The 21,285-nt window shown below is 42.1% G+C and overlaps 1 protein-coding gene across 3 annotated transcripts in view; it reads left to right on the plus strand.

Moving 5' to 3' along the window:
• LOC110971863 (whirlin-like) overlaps positions 1-21,285 on the plus strand; it is a 211,107-nt gene that overhangs the window by 161,897 nt on the left and 27,925 nt on the right. For all 3 annotated transcript variants that reach the window (XM_051950658.1, XM_051950659.1, XM_051950660.1), the window contains one exon: positions 13,182-13,357. In XM_051950658.1, coding sequence (XP_051806618.1) covers positions 13,182-13,357 — 176 coding nt within the window. The remainder of the gene's footprint in view (positions 1-13,181; positions 13,358-21,285) is intronic.

Here is a 21,285-nt window from a genome sequence, read left to right on the forward strand (position 1 = left end):
TTCCAACAGATCAACTTCCAAAGTGGGGTTAGCCACAAACGCATCTAAATCAAAGACAAAAGCCATGACAAACATGGACGCACCAAGACCAACCTGCGCACGCACTCTATACTCACCCCGCGTGTAAAAGGCACAGGCTTGTTGGGTGCAAAAATCAAAACGGTGCACAAAACAAAGCAAACCCAGAATCCTACCAACCACATTTTAGCCTATTCTATCTTCTGGGGCTTGCCAGGCTCGAGGCTCACGTCACCCCCTCAGGAGAATAATCTCCACCTGGGATTCACCCCGAAAATAATAAACTAAAAAAACAAACAGGTGCCCGATGGAATAGCTGAAAAAAAAAAACTAAGCTGGACACCACTAATCTAATCTGGGAGTGCAATGTTACTCAAAATGTGCAAAGAACAAAACACCCAACTCACTCAACCAGCGCGCACTGACCACAAACGCAACACACCAACTCACAAGACCCACGACTCTCCACCAGATATGAGCCCCCAATTATTACGTGCCCAGGGGAGCACGCTTGATGTTAAAGCTGGGTCTGGGCAGCGAGGACAGAGGGACCACGAAGTCGGTGGGATAATGTGCCAAAAATGCAAATTTATTTATAATGCAAAAAAAAGATAACCCTACAAGGTGGTACAAACAAACGTGCTAACTAATACAAAATTAACTAAAGCTACACAAAAAGGTGCTGCAGCAGGTGGTACTATGTCAGGAGTGCGCCAGTGGTAGAGAGCAGCTCAGGTCCTTTATACAGGAACAGCTGATTCGCTGCACATGTTGGTGATCAGCTGACCCAGTTCTGGCGCAGAGGAGGCAAGGCCAACAATAAGAGGAGAAGGCAGCAGAGAGAATACGGCCAAGGCCGTAACAGTAACGTTTTTGTTCACACCATACAGTCTTAGCCTGCGCAAGAAGTATAGTCTCTGCTGCAAACACAGGCTTTCCACATGGACAATCCAACTAAAAGAGCTGTCTAAATGAACTCCAAGATACTTGTATGAGCTGACCTGCTCAATGGGTGAGTCATGTATAACAACAGGACTGTGGTCCCCTACTGATCTCAGGTCTAAGATCATCTCTTTAGTTTTCTGAATGTTGAGGATGAGATGGTGGGCATCACACCACTGCACAAAGTGCTCTATTTCAGAGAAATAGGCTGAAAGGTTTGAATCTCTGTGCAGTAGGCTGAGGATGGCGGTGTCATCAGAAAATTTAAAAACAAGGTTCCCAGGGAGACTGTTTGTGCATTCATTTGTATAAAGTCTAAAAAGCACTGGGGAGCTGACACAACCCTGTGGGGCACCTGTACTGATTGATTTGCATTCTGAAAGGGTGTTATTGACTCTCACCTGCTGACTTCGACTGGTTAAAAAAGAAAGATACCATTTGATTAAAAAAGGGTTAACACTCATCTGTCTCATTTTTAGGATGAGAAGATGGGGTTGGAGTGTGTTAAAAGCTGAACTAAAATCAATAAATAAAATTCTTGCATATGCTTTTGGGCATTCCAGGTGCTTGACAGTCAAGTGGGTGATGCTGTTGATGGCATCATTAGTGCCTCTCCTCTGCCTATAGGCAAACTGATATGGATCAAGTGCTAAATAATATTAATTGGTCAATATGGGCCAATAATTTGGGCCCGTATTGACATAATAGCATCACACAGTTGCTGCAGATTTATCGACTGCACATCCATGACTCATCTCAACCATTCCATTACAGCCCAAAGATGTTCTATTGGACTGAGATCTGGTGACTTTGGACGTCATTGGAGGACAGTAAACTCATGGTCATATTCAAGAAATCAGTTTGAGATAATTTCAGCTTTGTGACATTGTGCATTATCCTGCTGGAAGAATCCACCAGAAGATGGACTCACTGTGGTCATAAAGGAATGGACATGGTTAGCAACAATAATCAGGTAGGCTGCATTTAAACTCCTGTTTAATTGGTACTAAAGGGCCCAAAGTGTGCCAGGAAGATATCCTCACACCAGTACACCACCACTACCAGCGTGAAATGTTGATACAAGGCAGGATGGATCCCTTCTTTCATGTTGTTTACACCAAATTCTGACCATCTGAGAATTGTTGCAGCTGAAATCACAACTCATTAGACCAGTGTGAGTGCGAGTGTGAGAGTGTAAATATAAATATCGAAGTGTGCTGACGAAGTTTTTGTTCCCTTTTTATGACTCTTCTGTTTTTTCATGTTTCTGTTGTCCAGTTTTGGTGACCCCATGCAAATTGTAACCTCTATTTCCTGCTCTTAGCTGACAGGGGTGGCACCTGGTGTGGTCTTCTTTTGCTATTGCTCATCCGCTTCCAGATTCGACATGTTGTGTGTTCAGAGATGGTCTTCTGTATACTTTGGTGAGAATGAGCAGTTATTTGAGTTACTGTTGCCTTTCTATGATCCCAGAGCAGTTTAGACATTCTCCTCTGACCTCTCACATTAACAAGACATTTTTGACCAGAAAAGTCACTCACTGGATATTTTATCTTTCTTGGATCATTCTCTGTAAACCCTAGAGTTGGTTGTGCATAAAAATCTCAGTCGATCACAGCAGTTTCTGAAAGTCAAACCAGTCCATCTGATGCTTGGCTTACACTTCAGCAGTGGAGCTGCTGAGGAAAAGAAGAGCGTATGCAGAAGTTAAAGCGGCGCTGAAAGAAAAAAACATCCGATTCCAGACCCCCTTCCCGGCCAGGCTAAGAGTGCACTACGAGGATGGTACGGTGACCTACAACTCGGCTGAAGACGCAATGGCGGACATGGCAAAGAGGGGGATACCAGTGGCGGTGATGAAAAGACCGACGTCTCTCCTGGATCAGATTAATCGACTGATATGGCGTCCTAACAGAAGGCGAGGGGACCGGGAGATCGCGGGCCCCCGACAGGGTTTTAAGGAGCGACTTCAGGTTTTTCGCCGTCAGAATGACAGATAAATGCCATTGCTACGTGACAGAGAGAACTATTGAGACAACGGGGGTACGTGATTGAATATGTTAACAACTTTTTTTCTTTTTTTCTTTTCTTCTCAATGTTACTATTAATGTGTTAGTAAAATAGTTTTAAGGGCAAGTTAAAGACCCATACTGTATTGGGACAGCTATTACTGGACACTATAGACCCGCGTATCAGCTATAACGCTGAAGAGGGCTCTCTCCCAACACTAGAGGCGAGAGATTTTCCCTCTGCACTCAAGTTCCAACTGAGGCACAAGGCCATTAGAATGGCCTTAATTTTGGAAGTCAGTGTTGATGAATGGTTTCTTTTTCTTGTTAAAGTGTTATTGTTTTTTGTTCATGTTCTTGTTACAGTTCTTTGTAACACCAGGGGTGTAAGATGTAATTTGTGCACAGGCTTGAAGGGCATTTCAATATATTTAATACCATATACACATATATATATATATATATACACATACACAACATACAATGTATATACACATGCGCTCACACACACACACTCACAAAACACACACACACACACACACACACACACACACACACATACACACAACACGGTGCTGAGACACGGCAGGGCACTGAGGAACCATGTGGGGAAACACCTATGGGAGCCCTCCACACCGAGATGCACCATAGCCCACAGAGAGCGCCACCACAGAGACCACCCAGACGCCGATGGGCAGGGGCAGACCCCGCACTAAATGCAGAGCTGCCCCAGCCCCGCGGGCCCAGGAGGCCTCCAGGGCAACGCCCCCCGCGGGCAGACCGGGCATACATCCCAGTGTGGAGGCCTCCCATGAGGAAACACTGAAGCTAAAAACTAAAAGACTAACGGAAAAAAAAGCAGGTATAATGCATAAAAATTAAAAGCTTTAAGAAAGTTAAAAATGTAGAGATAAAATAGACAAATAAATAAATAGTAAATAATAAATAAATAGTAAATAATAAATAATAATAATAATAAGGTTTTAAGATATAATACTGATAAAATGCAGAAGTGCAGAAGAGCTATAAGAATATAAAAAGTAAAAATAACATAATAGAAGAATTAAAAGTTTAAAAGAAATCAGTTAAAAGCCAAACCAAAAAGGTGAGTCTTGAGCCTCCTTTTAAAAACATCAACAGTCTCTGCAGTCCTGATGCTCTCCGGCAGGCTATTCCATAGTCGAGGGCCATAATGGCTGAAAGCAGCCTCCCCGTGGGTTTTTGTATTGACTCTAGGAATAATTAAAAGTCCAGTGCCGGAGGACCTCAGGACCCACGGGGGTTGATATGATAAAAGCAGATCAGATAAATAAGAGGGCCCAAGACCATTAAGACATTTAAAAACTAATAAAAGAACCTTAAAATCGATCCTGAAGCACACGGGGAGCCAATGCAGCGATTTTAAAATCGGTGTAATGTGAGCCCGCCCTCTGGTCTTCGTCAGCACACTATAATGTAAACGGACTGGGGAATCCAATCAAGAGGAGCAAATTAATGGCAAAACTAAAGAGGGAAGCTATAGATGTGGCTCTCCTCCAGGAAACTCATCTAACAGTAACTGAGCACGAAAAACTCAAAAGATGGAGATTTAACCAGTACTCCTCCTCATGTAGTCAGAGCTCCAAAAGAGGGGTAGCAACATTAATTGCAAGTAAACTACACTTTGAATGTTTATATGAAAAGAGGGACATAGATGGGAGATTTGTGCTGGTCCGGGGAAACCTTCAGGGTGTTTTGGTAACTTTTTTGAATATCTATGCCCCTCCAGGATCTGAGTGGGAATTCTATGAGTGCATTCTCAACCTGTTGATCTCAGAGGCACAGGGCATCCTTATTTGCAGAGGAGATTTCAATGTAAGACTTCATCCAATTCTAGACACATCTAAACCTTATCATTCAGGTGAGAAGAAAACAGCCAAAAGAGTAAAGTTAATGATGGGAGAGCTTGGAATCTCAGATATATGGAGAGATTTGAATCCGACAAAGAGGGATTATACATTCTTTTCTCACCCTCACTCCGTTTACTCTAGAATCGTCTATTTTTTTATGTTTCAAAGAGACTTAGATAGGGTGATAAATTGCTGCATAGGAAGCATGGACTTATCCGATCACGCACCAATTTCTATGGATCTAAGATTAGGCACCGAAAAGAAAAATACTATTTGGAGGCTAAATACTGGAATTCTAAATCAAATAACAACAGATATTAAACATTATTTTGAGGATAATGATAATGGGGAGGTATCTCCGCCGGTCCTTTGGGATGCGTCTAAAGCCGTGCTCAGGGGGAAAATCATAGGATATTGTGCTTATCTAATAAAACAGAGAAAAGGGAAATTGGAAAGCTTACAAACCGACTTGAAGAAATTAGAGAACATACATAAAGAGACATTAAATGAGGAAATAAAAAAAGAAATAGATAGAAAAAAATGAAATAAATGAAATCTATTCAAATGACATTAAAAAGAATATGATCTTTCTTAAACAAAGATACTATGAGGTAGGAGGGAAATCGTCTAAACTACTTGCCTTCAAATTAAAGAAACAGCAGGCTGAGAACACAATATTTCAAATTAGAGATCCTTTAAAATAGATAAATTAAAGATGGATGCTTTTATAACCTGATAAAACTACCCATTGTGAAGGATGAACAAAACAAACTTCTCATCAGTGAAATTACAGATGAAGAAATTAGAAAGGCAATACTACATTTAAAACCCAATAAGGCACCGGGACCAGACGGTTTCCCATCAGAGTGGTACAAGGAAATGAAAGACCACTTGATCCCTAACATGAAGACCATGTGATAAAAACAGGCATAACTCCTCCTTCATGGAGGGAGGCCGTGATTTCTCTGATACCAAAAGAGGGAAAAGATAAATTGGAGTGTGGAAGTTATAGGCCGATAAGTATATTAAACCAAGACTATAAGATCTTTACCCATATCTTGGCAAAAAGAGTTGAAAATGTCCTTCCTCAGATAATAAGTCTAGATCAGACGGGTTTCATTCTGCAAAGACAGACACAGGACAATATTCGCAGAACATTGCATGTGATTGACCATATAGCTAAAAATACAATTCAGGCAGTATTATTGAGTCTTGATGCAGAAAAGGCTTTTGATCGAGTCAGTTGGGAGTTTCTATATAGAGTACTACAGAAATTTGGCTTCCAACAGACCTTTATTAAAACTATTCAAGCACTGTATAACAATCCAAGGGCAAAGATAAAAATTAATGGCGCAGTATCAAACACATTTAACCTAGAGAGAGGGACTAGACAGGGCTGCCCAATAGGTCCAATGCTTTTTGTAATGTTTATTAAAGCTTTGAGGCAGGGGATTATGCAAGATAAGAAGATTCAAGGTATAAAAATGTTCAACCAAGAACATAAAATTTCATTATTTGCGGATAACGTTTTAGTTTATCTGACAAACCCAGAAAGCTCAATTTTGAAATTATTGTCCTTTTTGGAGATTCTTGGATGTGTCTCAGGCTATAATTTAAATACTGAAAAGACTCAAGTTCTAAGTTTCCAATACAAGCCGAGCCAGACCATAGAATCTATAATTCAATTGAAGTGGGACCAAGAACACATAAGATACCTAGGAGTAAACATACCAAAAGATTTAACAAAGTTATATGCTTTAAACTTCAATCAGTTGACTCAAAAATTAAAGCAGGATATAATAAGATGGAATCTGATACCAATACTAAGCTTTGAGTCAAGAATTGAGTCTGTGAAGATGAATATTTTGCCGAGAATTTTGTATTTGTTTCAGACCCTTCCAATTGAAATAAGTGACAAACAATTTAATGAATGGGATAAATTAATATCACGATACATTTGGCATGGAAGAAAACCTAGGATAAAATTTCAAACTCTTCAACTGACAAAGAAGAGGGGTGGACTTGCACTCCCCTGCCTTAAGGATTATTATAAAGCGGCCCATCTGAGAATCCTCTATTGTTGGTGTAACTCTAATTATGAAGCCAGATGGAAAGAAATTGAGGAGAATATGTCTGGGGCAATTCCGATTCAGGCGAGATTAGGAGATAAAAGACTTATAAAAAACTTTGTGGAAATAGGTAATAATTGGATCAATTTATCTCTGAAGGTTTGGTTGAATGTTATTACAAAAAGTGGCCTGTCGGAGGAAGTAAAGATTCTTAAATGGTGCTCTCATGACACTGATTTTTCCCCCGGGCAATTTGGACGTAAGCTACAGGGGATGGGTGCATCGGGGCCTCTCATCATACTGTACTTTTTTTAACCATGGTACAACGAAAGATTTTCAGACACTTAAGGAATTACATGGGTTAAAAAAAAACAATGATTTTTTTTAGATTTTTACAGATACAACATTACATAAACAGTTCCATGATAAAGAGTGGAGCTGCTTTTGAAAATGACCTACTGAAAGTCTTCATTAGTGCATACAAGAATGACACAGGAATTAAAGTAATATCAAGACTCTATCAGGGACTCCAGGATATCAAAATAGTAGATAGCAAATACATCAAACAAAAATGGGAAAGGGAGAGTAATAAGTGCATTTCAGAGGAAGTATGGACTAAATACTGTGAATTCCAATGGAAAATTTCAAGCTCACCTTCCTGGAGAACGTTTGCTTGGAAGAGTCTTAGTAGATATTTTATCACCCCTGCTCAATCATCCCACTACTCAGGCACCTCTAGCTGCTGGAGAAATTGTGGCTCCCAGGATGCTAATCATTATCACGTGTTCTGGAACTGCCCAAAAGTTCACTCCTTCTGGTGTAAGATTCATTCTGAGTTAGAAACAATACTCAGGACAAAAATACCCTTTAACTGGGATGAACTTTTTTTGGGATTCATGCCCTCAACGAGTACAAACATTGCAACTAAGAAGCTGTTTGGAATACTGAGTGCAGCAGCAAGGAAAGCAATCACAAGGAAATGGCTTAAGCCGGATACCCCATCCATTAAAGAATGGTATATTACATACCAAATCTATGGAATGGAGAAAATTACTTTCTCTTTGAAACTCCAAGACTTTAAATTTGAGGAAATTTGGAACAAATGGAAAATGTATATAACTCCGAAATGCCTGGTCTATGTCTAAGGGAAGGGAAGGGAGAAGGAGAGGAGGAGAGAGAGGCATATATAACATCCTGTATGGTTGTACTTTTTTTTTCTTTTTTTTCTTTCTTGTAAACTGACAACACCCCATGTTCTGTTCTAATTAAGGTTGCAATATGATGTAATATTTATGTAATAGAAAAGAAAAAAAAAGGATCAGAGGATAAAACATTGAAATTCTTGATGATGTATAAATTGAAGTGTAATGATCCTAAATAAAGAAATTAAAAAAAAAAAGAATATATATACACTGCTCAGAAAAATTAAAGGAACACTTTTTAATCTAAGTATTGCATCAAATCAGTGAAACGTGTGGGATACTGATCTGGTCAAGTAACGGAGGGGCTTTTTAGTCAGTTTCAGCTGCTTTGATGTTCATAAAATTAACAACAGATGCAATAGAGGGGTAATAATGAGACAACCCCCAAAACAGGAATGAGTTTACAGGTGAAGACCACTGACATTTTATTCCTTCCTAATCTTTTCTGACTGTTTTTCACTAGTTTTGCATTTGGCTAGGGTAAGTGTCACTTCTGGTAGCATGAGGTGATACCTCGACCCTACAGAGGTTCCACAGGGAGTCCAACTCCTCCAGGATGGCACATCAATGCGTGCCATTGCCAGAAGGTTTGCTGTGTCTCCCAGCACATTCTCAAGCGCATGGAGGAGATTCCAGGAGACAGGCAGTTAGTCTGGAAGAGCTTGACAGGGCTGTCGAAGGTCCTCAAACGATCAGCAGGACAGGTATCTGCTCCTTTGTGCAAGGAGGAACAGGATGAGCACTGCAATAGCTCTACAAAATGGCCTCCAGGAGACCACTGGTGTGAATGTCTCTGATCAAACAATCAGAAAGAGATGTAGTGAGAGTGGTATGAGGGCCCAGCGTCCTCTAGTGCCCCCTGTGCTCACTGACCGGCACCATGGAGCTCGGCTGGGATTTGCCATAGAACACAGGAATTTGCAAGTCCACCACTGGTGCCCTGTGCTTTTCACAGATGAGAGCAGGTTCACCCTGAGTGCATGTGACAGGCATGAAAGGGTCTGGAGAAGCCGTGGAGAACATTATGCTGCCTGTAACATTGTTCAGCATGACCGGTTTGGTGGTGGGTCAGTGATGGTGTGGGGAGGCATATCCATGGAGGGACACACAGACCTCTACAGGCTGGACAATGGCATTCTGACTGCCATTAGGCATCAGGATGAAATCCTTGGACCCATTGTCAGACCCTACATTGGTGCAGTGGTCCTGGATTCCTTCTGGTGCACGACAATGCCCAGTCTTATGTGGTAGGAGAACTCATGCAGTTCCTGGAGGATGAAGGAACTGATACCATTAGCTGGCCCCCATGCTCACCTGACCTGAATCCAATAGAACACCTTTGAAACATTATGTTTTGTTCCATCCGACACAATCAGGTTGCTCCTCAGACTGTCCAGGAGCTCAGCAGGAGTCCAGTTCTGGGAGGAAATACCCCAGGACACCATCTGTCGTCTCATTCAGAGCTTGTCCCGGCATCGTCACTCATGCATACAAGCACATGGAGGCCATACAAACTACTGAATACCATTTTGAGTTGCTGCCAAGGAATTTCAGCAAGATGGACTAGCCTGCCACATCAGTTTATCACTTTGATTTTGGGGTGTCTTGAATTTAGCCCTCCTGGGTGTTTGATAATTTTCATTCCCATCAAACAATGTGGCACTTTTCATTCCTAACACATTATCCAGTCTATATCAATGCTAATATCCAGTCTATATCAATGCTAATATCCAGTTTGTTTTTCCCCGTATTGAAATATAATGTATTTTCAAAGTGTTCCTTTATTTTTTTTTAGCAGTGTGTGTGTGTGTGTGTATATATATATATATATATATATCGCCTGACCATGTCATGTTTGTCAGATTTTTTCCTCTATGCATTATCAAGTAGAATGTGTAAAATGTGGGGTCATAGGCAACATTAGTTTTTGATTAAAAATTCACGATAAGAGGTGGTTGGAGATGATAGAAAGACAACAATAACTCAAAGAAACCACTTGTTATAACCAAGGAATGCAGAATACCATCTCTGAATGCACAACACATCCAACTTTGAAGAAGATGGGCTGCAGCAGCAGAAGACCACACCAGGTGACACTTCTGTCAGCTAAGAACAGGAAATTGAAGTCTCAATTTTCACAGACTCCCCAGAGTTGGACAATAGAAGATCAGAAAAACATTGCCCGGTCTGATGAGTCTCCATTTCAGCTGCGACATTCAGATGGTTAGAATTTGGCGTGAACATGGAAGCATGGAGCCATTCTGCCTTGTATCAATGGTTCAGGCTGGTAGTGGTGGAGTGCTGTGGGAGATATTTTCTTGGCACACTTTGGGCCCCTTAGTAGTAACTGAGCATCATTTACATGCCACAATGTTGAATATTGTCTATCCCTTTATCACCAGAGTGTACCATCTGAAACTGGTTTCTTGAACATGACAATGAATTCACAGTCCTCCAAAGGCCTCCACAGTCACCAGATCTCAATCCACGAGAACCTTGTGGGCAGAGCCAGCTCTACCCAATGTGGTGCCCTAGGCGAGATTTTAGATGGCGCCCCCCCATCGGCGATTTATATGTTTACAAAAGAAATCGAATACAATTGTCTTTAATTTACAAGATGTCACCCAATTTATTTGCTTAACAAATTCCAAATAAATCACTCAGAAGCAAGTTATAAAATAAATCTGAAATAAAATATAAATACCTTACGACAAAATAAAGATCCTGTAAATAAGTGAATAAATAATAATAGCAATAAATTATAAGTACAACAATCAACATCAAAGAACTTAAATAACCACAGTTTGCCCACAATAACTCTAAACATAAGCTACATTTACACTGTGCAATAACTATATACAAAAACTAAATAAAATAACTATACAACTATATGTAAAACTATGTACAAAAAAGGCATATAGACCTAGTGGTGATTATTACTGCATCCACTAGCTCCACCTGTTTTAGGAAATTGCCATTATCTGGTTTGTTTAATGTGTCTGTGGACCCCCTCAAAGTCAGGTTTCTCTCAGCTAAGGACTGAATTATTGCCACCAATCGCTGTAAAACCTCATGCCACCTTTTTCTCTCAGCCTCAACAAGTGCCCTTTCCTGACTGTCTACTGTCAACCCTTTTGCTAAACGGACCTCCATGTCTTTCCATGTTGCCATGTTAGCATTGTGCTCTTGGCTATCCTCATGGACCTTGAGCAAGTGGTTTGCATTTTTCCAGTCCCGTAGTCCTTCCCTTTGCAATTTGTGATCTCTTCTTGAAAACATTTTGCAGCAGAAGCAGTGCAAGCTATCATCCTTTTTAGAGTACATAAGCCAGCTTCTCCTAATTTTTTCCCCATTGACTAAGAATCTATTAAAATATTCATGTTGACACCTTCGCCCGTCCTTTTGTTTCGGAAATGTGAAGGTGTTTGGAATTTGAAATGGACCTCTATGAACTAACTCTCTTCTTATCTGATCAGTTAGAGTAGCTGGCCAGTCAGCAGGGTCCAATGGTGCAGCCTTTGTTCCTGATGCTGCATCCCTGGGCTCTTCTGAGGTGGATGGGACAGAAGGAGGGTGTGAGGCTGCTTCCTTCCTTGGCTCTTCTGAGGTTGACGGGACAGAAGGAGGGCTTGAGGCTGCTGAAGTTGTCTGAAAATGAGTTGTTGTTCTCAAGCATTTTTACCTCGTTAAATAAATCTTAAAAAAATAAAAAAGTTGTACCCGATGATGGCCCAATATTTGCAGAGGCTGAACTGAGATATCTCAAAAGTCCACCGAAAGAGAAAACAGCAGCGTTACAGCTATTAAATGATAATTCCTAGGAAAATAAATGAAAAACCTAATAGATACATGTTGTCAATTATGTATGTTTAATATACAATGTATTTTTTCTACTATATGCATATTAGATGAGATACAACTTTATTGCTGTTAAAGTGAAATGTTGAGTAGCAGATTGAAAGAAGCAGTAAACTGCAGTTTAACACTCACTGACATAAAGTTTAAAATAAATAACGTGCTTTAGACAATATGAACTGTAACAGAATAAACAACTAGGGTTAAAGCTGATATATAAAAGGGTTAAAAGGACTAGCATCTTGATGACTATTAAAAACAGGAGAAACGTGAGTGAGCCAGATGTAAATAAAACAAATAATAAACTGTAGGTCAGGCTCATGTAGAACCTACTGAGAAGGTTTAACCAATGATCCAGAACAGTAAAGACCCTTCCATGCAGTCCAGATACACAAATATGAAAGTGATTAGCAGTTGTTAGCAATTGTGGCTAATCGCTCAGAAGCAAGTTATCAATTTAACAGTAGACTGCAGAACACCTGAGGCAGTACACCTGACGGCTGCTTCATGTCATCACTGTATCTTCACTTTACCTCTTTCTTTCTCCCGTTTTTCCTCCTCTTCTTTTCTTTTTTTCTTCCTTGTGCTCCGGACAGCTTTGGTCGTTTCGACATATTTACAAACTTTGGGGTCACGTCAATAAATCCGCCCCTCCCCCCACACAGAGAGCGAGCAGGTACCATCAGCTAGCGGAGGAGGGGGGTTTGTGGGAGGGGGGCATTACTAAATATTTGAATCTATGTCTATGTTAATATTAATAACTATTAACTAGTTTTAATAATATTGAAAGTATAAAGAAGTAGCGGTTAGGAGAAAATGGATGGATGGATATTTTCCCCCCTAATTTTGTGGCACCCCCCGGAGGCCACGGCACCCTTAGCATTTGCCTATATTGCCTATTGAGCGAGCCGGCTCTGCTTGTGGGATGTGGTGGAACAGGAGATTGGGACCATTGTTGTGCAGCCGACAAATCTGCAGCAAATGTGTAATGCTATCAATTCGATATTGACCAAAATCTGAGAAATGTTTCCAACACCTTGCTTAAAGTATGACACGAAGAATTTAAAAAGTTCCAAAGGCAAAAGGGAGACCAACCTTTTACTAGCAAAGTGTATCTCATAAGGTGGCCAGTGTACGCTTATACATTTTGTCAATGTATTGCCTGTTTAAATGCTAACATGATAATGTTCATTCCAGGGGCCCCCCTGTCCCAGCTGTCGGACAGTGGCCAGACTCTGAGTGAGGACAGTGGCGTGGATATAGCAGAGGCAGGGGGCCTAATTAAGGAAGGCAGCCCTCGACCCAGCAAGAACCAGCAGGGCCATCTGGAACAGTCAGGAGCCCTGGCATTTCCTCCAGGAGCCACCAGACAAGTGAGGACTTCCAGCAGTCATGAATAACCAATCAGTTTCATGTCATTTTCTAACAGACTTGTTTCTTCGGAGTTCACAGGTTCTTGATGGGGCCTTGTAATGTTTGGTGGTATATTAAATGATGATAGGATGACCAAGTGTACAAATATGTCAGAGTGGGAGCTAATGTGATCAGTTTTTTTTTAGCAGATCAAAGTTCTTTTGCTGAAGCTTCTCCCAGTACCAGACAGTTTCTCCTTGCAGCAGTTTCCTTAGTGGTGCAGATATCAGACAGATTTGGAATTGAATTTACAGAGATATTGAACCATTCCCATAAATCGCATTTATGACTGTCAGCAAGTGAAGGTATTTGGACAATGACTCATCATCTGGCCAAAGTCTGTCTGCGCTGAGAGTATGGCCAATGTACTTGACTTGTCATTTGGAACTTGCACTTGCTTTTGTTGAATCCGAGGCCATTTTCCTCTGCTCTTTGCAGTAATTACAGCAGCCTCTTGTCATGTTGCTCACATGAGTCTCCCCAAACCAACAGATCATCAATTATGTTGACTACACCATCTAAACCCTCGATCATTTGGGCCATTGCTCTCTGGAACACTTCACTGGCCAAAGGGAAGGCACTTAAAGCGGTATCTTCCCATGGATGTGTTGAACGTGCACAGCGTAGAGCTCTCTTCATCTAGTTTTTTGATAAAGCCCCTAGTTTGCTAGTTTTGTTATAACATCTGACTGATTCATCTTGTGAAACTGCTCAGTGACTCTGTATCTCAGAGCAAACGGGATCCTCCTAGGCGCATGAATCACTGGTTGTACATCAGAGTCTAGTTTTCTGGTGTGTTCACCTGGCAAGCATCCTAGTCTCGTGAATAGATGCCCATATTCTTTCAGTATGTCAACTGTTTTTTCCATGCTAACTGGCCTTTTCACCATTATTAGGGTCCGAGCACCGAGGGTGCGAAGGACAGGCGGTGCCAGGGCACCGACTGTCCAAGGCACCAGCGGTGCCAAGGACCCTATTGAAACCCTAGGGTTTATTATTATTATTAGGGTCCGAGCACCAAGGGTGCGAAGGACAGGCGGTGCCAGGGCACCGACTGTCCAAGGCACCAGCGGTGCCAAGGACCCTATTGAAACCCTAGGGTTTATGATTATTATTATTATTATTATTATTATTATTATTATTAGGGTCCGAGCACCGAGGGTGCGAAGGACAGGCGGTGCCAGGGCACCGACTGTCCAAGGCACCAGCGGTGCCAAGGACCCTATTGAAACCCTAGGGTTTATTATTATTAGGGTCCGAGCACCGAGGGTGCGAAGGACAGGCGGTGCCAGGGCACCGACTGTCCAAGGCACCAGCGGTGCCAAGGACCCTATTGAAACCCTAGGGTTTATTATTATTAGGGTCCGAGCACCGAGGGTGCGAAGGACAGGCGGTGCCAGGGCACCGACTGTCCAAGGCACCAGCGGTGCCAAGGACCCTATTGAAACCCTAGGGTTTATTAAGGTCCGAGCACCGAGGGTGCGAAGGACAGGCGGTGCCAGGGCACCGACTGTCCAAGGCACCAGCGGTGCCAAGGACCCTATTGAAACCCTAGGGTTTATTATTATTATTATTATTTTTTTTTTTTTTTTTTTTTTTTTTTTTTTCTCCCGTAAAGTAAATTGGCTTTTTGGCGGCCTTATCATACTCCAAAACGCGTGAAATTTGGCATGCACATCAGGACTGGCGAAAAATTTGATATTTTATGGGAGTTGCGCATGTGCGTGGCAAAATGGCTCTATAGCGCCACCTGCAAAGTTGAAAAAGTAGTCATTAGGCCAACTGCCACAATGTTTCATGTACAGCTACAATATTTGGTGGGCATATGCAGAACATCTGGACACACCAAAAAGTCAATTACAGCCACGCCCTAAACCCAACAGGAAGTCGGCCACCTTCAATTTGCTGTAAATTTTTCAAACTTAATCGCTCCTCGGGAAATGACTTGCCTTTTTGGCGGCCTTATCATGAACCAAAACGCGTGAAATTTGGCGTGCACATCAGGACTGGCGAAAAATTTGATATTTTATGGGAGTTGCGCATATGTGTGAAAAAATGGCTCTATAGCGCCACCTGCAAAATTGAAACAGTGGTCATTAGGCCAACTTCCACAATGTTTTATTTACAGCTACAATATTTGGTGGGCATATGCACCACATCAGGACACACCAAAAAGTCAATCACAGCCACACCCTAAACCCAACAGGAAGTCGGCCATCTTGAATTTGCTGTACATTTGTCAAAATTTATAGCTCCTAGTGGATAAGTCTGAGAGAACTGAAATTTGGCCAGTACATGCACCAGACCTTTCTGATGAAAAGTTATCAAAAACTCAACCAGAAGCCAAAAGGTGTGGCCATGGCGGAGCCTCAAACAACTGATCCTTCGCCATGAAACAGGAAGTGGTGTCTAATTCTTCTCAACATGCTCCAATCTGCCTGAAACTTTACATGTATGATGACAGTCCTGTCCTGATGTCATCCACATAGGGATATTCATTGACAGTCATAGCGCCACCTTGTGGTTTCAGGAAATAGACATCTTTTACACTTTCATGCCCTGCTGTTACCCGGTTGATCATATTCACTTCAAATGCAGTGACAACAGCCTAAACACATTGATGATGCATCCCAGTGAAAATGGTGACTTGTCATCAAAGGGCGTGTCTGTGGCGGCCAAACCAATTTCGATGTTTCGCCATGAAAATTTAACGATTCATATCTCAGCTGAACAACATCCTATCTGCCTCAGACTTCACATGCTGGATACCAGGTCCAGTCTGAACACATCCACACTCATAAATTTTGAAAAAGTCATAGCGCCACCTGTTGGTAATAGTAAGTTTAAGGCCTTATATTTTCAGGTACAATGGCCCCAAACTTGGTGATATCATGCTGGAAATTGGTCAGTCGAGTCTTCACCTCTTGACAATCACACACTGTGAAGGGTGTGACATTTCATGCAACGCTGTTGCCGTAGCAACCAAATATCGCCATGAAAAACAAAGCCCTTTCTGACAGGTTAGGAATACTCCAATGCTCACAAAAATTACCACACACATCACCATTGACCCAAGGAACAACACTGTATGCATCTCGGCACTGCACATGCTATAGCGCCCCCTACAGTATTTTTAACAAACAGCCCCCCCAGCACGTTTCACCTACATCCATGAAATTTGGGAGGCTTATAGAGCACATCAGGACGCACAAAAAAGCCTCTTGGAGCCATGTCCTAAACCCAACAGGAAGTCGGCCATCTTGGATTAATTGTGAGATTTTTGATGATTTTTCTCATTTTTGAGAGTTAATACCTCCTAGGGGATAATTCCAGGAGACCTGAAATTTTGTCAGTCCACACAGCAGGACTTGGTTTGGAAAAGTTATCAAAAGTTTAACCAGAAGCCAAATGGCGTGGCCATGGCGACCATTAGAGTTTTGATGCTTCGCCATGAAACAACAACTGCTGTATAACTCTCCTCTGCATGCACCAATCTGCCTCAAACTTTCCATGTGTGATCACAATCCAATCCTGATCACATCTACAGGCCAACAGACACTCTCAGTTGCAGCGCCACCTGTTGGAGGGACAATAAATGCTGTATAACTGGCCTCTACATGATCAAATCAGCCTGAAACTTTTCATGAGTGATCAGAGTCCAGCCCTCATCACATCCACTGTTTGAAATACACTCTGAGTTACAGCGCCACCTGGTGGTGGATGGGCAAGAAATGCTGTATAACTAGTCTGAACATGCTCCAATCTGGCTGAAATTTTACGTGCGATTAAACTCTGGTCCAGATGCGATTCAGAGGCCAGCACACACTCTCAGTCACAGTGCCACCTGGTGGACGTGCATGGATTCGCCGACCAGCGTGGATGCGAGGACCCGTCCATCGCTGCTTGCAGCTTTAATTATTATTATTATTTTTTTTTTTTTTTTCTCCCGTAAAGTAAATTGGCTTTTTGGCGGCCTTATCATACTCCAAAACGCGTGAAATTTGGCATGCACATCAGGACTGGCGAAAAATTTGATATTTTATGGGAGTTGCGCATGTGCGTGGCAAAATGGCTCTATAGCGCCACCTGCAAACTTGAAAAAGTAGTCATTAGGCCAACTGCCACAATGTTTCATGTACAGCTACAATATTTGGTGGGCATATGCAGAACATCTGGACACACCAAAAAGTCAATTACAGCCACGCCCTAAACCCAACAGGCAGTCGGCCACCTTCAATTTGCTGTAAATTTTTCAAACTTAATCGCTCCTCGGGAAATGACTTGCCTTTTTGGCGGCCTTATCATGAACCAAAACGCGTGAAATTTGGCGTGCACATCAGGACTGGCGAAAAATTTGATATTTTATGGGAGTTGCGCATATGTGTGAAAAAATGGCTCTATAGCGCCACCTGCAAAATTGAAACAGTGGTCATTAGGCCAACTTCCACAATGTTTTATTTACAGCTACAATATTTGGTGGGCATATGCACCACATCAGGACACACCAAAAAGTCAATCACAGCCACACCCTAAACCCAACAGGAAGTCGGCCATCTTGAATTTGCTGTACATTTGTCAAAATTTATAGCTCCTAGTGGATAAGTCTGAGAGAACTGAAATTTGGCCAGTACATGCACCAGACCTTTCTGATGAAAAGTTATCAAAAACTCAACCAGAAGCCAAAAGGTGTGGCCATGGCGGAGCCTCAAACAACTGATCCTTCGCCATGAAACAGGAAGTGGTGTCTAATTCTTCTCAACATGCTCCAATCTGCCTGAAACTTTACATGTATGATGACAGTCCTGTCCTGATGTCATCCACATAGGGATATTCATTGACAGTCATAGCGCCACCTTGTGGTTTCAGGAAATAGACATCTTTTACACTTTCATGCCCTATTGTTACCCAGTTGATCATATTCACTTCAAATGCAGTGACAACAGCCTAAACACATTGATGATGCATCCCAGTGAAAATGGTGACTTGTCATCAAAGGGCGTGTCTGTGGCGGCCAAACCAATTTCGATGTTTCGCCATGAAAATTTAACGATTCATATCTCAGCTGAACAACATCCTATCTGCCTCAGACTTCACATGCTGGATACCAGGTCCAGTCTGAACACATCCACACTCATAAATTTTGAAAAAGTCATAGCGCCACCTGTTGGTAATAGTAAGTTTAAGGCCTTATATTTTCAGGTACAATGGCCCCAAACTTGGTGATATCATGCTGGAAATTGGTCAGTCGAGTCTTCACCTCTTGACAATCACACACTGTGAAGGGTGTGACATTTCATGTAACGCTGTTGCCGTAGCAACCAAATATCGCCATGAAAAACAAAGCCCTTTCTGACAGGTTAGGAATACTCCAATGCTCACAAAAATTACCACACACATCACCATTGACCCAAGGAACAACACTGTATGCATCTCGGCACTGCACATGCTATAGCGCCCCCTACAGTATTTTTAACAAACAGCCCCCCCAGCACGTTTCACCTACATCCATGAAATTTGGGAGGCTTATAGAGCACATCAGGACGCACAAAAAAGCCTCTTGGAGCCATGTCCTAAACCCAACAGGAAGTCGGCCATCTTGGATTAATTGTGAGATTTTTGATGATTTTTCTCATTTTTGAGAGTTAATACCTCCTTGGGGATAATTCCAGGAGACCTGAAATTTTGTCAGTCCACACAGCAGGACTTGGTTTGGAAAAGTTATCAAAAGTTTAACCAGAAGCCAAATGGCGTGGCCATGGCGACCATCAGCGTTTTGATGCTTCGCCATGAAACATCAACTGCTGTATAACTCTCCTCTGCATGCTCCAATCTCCCTCAAACTTTCCATGTGTGATCACAATCCAATCCTGATCACATCTACAGGCCAACAGACACTCTCAGTCGCAGCGCCACCTGATGGAGGGACAGTAAATGCTGTATAACTGGCCTCTACATGATCAAATCAGCCTGAAACTTTTCATGAGTGATCAGAGTCCAACCCTCATCACATCCACTGTGTGAAATACACTCTGAGTTACAGCGCCACCTGGTGGATAGACAGGAAATGCTCTATAACTGCTCTGAACATGCTACAGTCTGGCTGAAATTTTAAATGTATGATTGGACTCTGGTCCAGATGCGATTCAGAGGCCGACATACACTCTCAGTCACAGCGCCACCTGGTGGACGTGCGTGGATTCACGACCAGCGTGGATGCGAGGACCCGTCCATCGCTGCTTGCAGCTTTAATTATTATTATTATTTTTTTTTTTTCTCCCGTAAAGTAAATTGGCTTTTGGCGGCCTTATCATATTCCAAAACGCGTGAAATTTGGCGTGCACATCAGGACTGGCGAAAAATTTGATATTTTATGGGAGTTGCGCATGTGTGTGGCAAAATGGCTCTATAGCGCCACCTGCAAAATTGAAAAGTGGTCATTAGGCTAACTTCCACAATGTTTCATGTACAGCTACAATATTTGGTGGGCATATGCACCACATCAGGACACACCAAAAAGTCAATGACAGCCACGCCCTAAACCCAACAGGAAGTCGGTCATCTTGAATTTGCTGTAAATTTTTCAAAATTAATTTCTCCCGGCAAATGAATTGCCTTTTTGGGGGCCTTATCATGAACCAAAACGCGTGAAATTTGGCGTGCACATCAGGACTGGCGAAAAATTTGATATTTTATGGCAGTTGCGCATATGTGTGGAAAAATGGCTCTATAGCGCCACCTGCAAAATTGAAAAAGTAGTCATTAGGCCAACTGCCACAATGTTTCATTTACAGCTACAATATTTGGTGGGCATATGCACCACATCAGGACACACCAAAAAGTCAATGACAGCCACGCCCTAAACCCAACAGGAAGTCGGTCATCTTGAATTTGCTGTAAATTTTTCAAAATTAATTTCTCCCGGCAAATGAATTGCCTTTTTGGGGGCCTTATCATGAACCAAAACGCGTGAAATTTGGCGTGCACATCAGGACTGGCGAAAAATTTGATATTTTATGGCAGTTGCGCATATGTGTGGAAAAATGGCTCTATAGCGCCACCTGCAAAATTGAAAAAGTGGTCATTAGGCCAACTTCCACAATGTTTTATTTACAGCTACAATATTTGGTGGGCATATGCACCACATCAGGACACACCAAAAAGTCAATCACAGCCACACCCTAAACCCAACAGGAAGTCGGCCATCTTGAATTTGCTGTACATTTGTCAAAATTTATAGCTCCTAGTGGATAAGTCTGAGAGAACTGAAATTTGGCCAGTACATGCACCAGACCTTTCTGATGAAAAGTTATCAAAAACTCAACCAGAAGCCAAAAGGTGTGGCCATGGCAGAGCCTCAAACAACTGATCCTTCGCCATGAAACAGGAAGTGGTGTCTAATTCTTCTCAACATGCTCCAATCTGCCTGAAACTTTACATGTATGATGACAGTCCTGTCCTGATGTCATCCACACAGGGATATTCATTGACAGTCATAGCGCCACCTTGTGGTTTCAGGAAATAGACATCTTTTACACTTTCATGCCCTATTGTTACCCGGTTGATCATATTCACTTCAAATGCAGTGACAACAGCCTAAACACATTGATGATGCATCCCAGTGAAAATGGTGACTTGTCATCAAAGGGCGTGTCTGTGGCGGCCAAACCAATTTCGATGTTTCGCCATGAAAATTTAACGATTCATATCTCAGCTGAACAAGATCCTATCTGCCCCAAACTTCACATGATGGACACCAGGTCCAGTCTGAACACATCCACACTCATAAATTCTGAAAAAGTCATAGCGCCACCTGTTGGTAATAGTAAGTTTAAGGCCTTATATTTTCAGGTACAATGGCCCCAAACGTGGTGATATCATGCTGGAAATT

This window comes from Acanthochromis polyacanthus, chromosome 7 (assembly GCF_021347895.1).
Source record: "Acanthochromis polyacanthus isolate Apoly-LR-REF ecotype Palm Island chromosome 7, KAUST_Apoly_ChrSc, whole genome shotgun sequence".
Lineage (NCBI taxonomy): Eukaryota > Metazoa > Chordata > Actinopteri > Pomacentridae > Acanthochromis > Acanthochromis polyacanthus.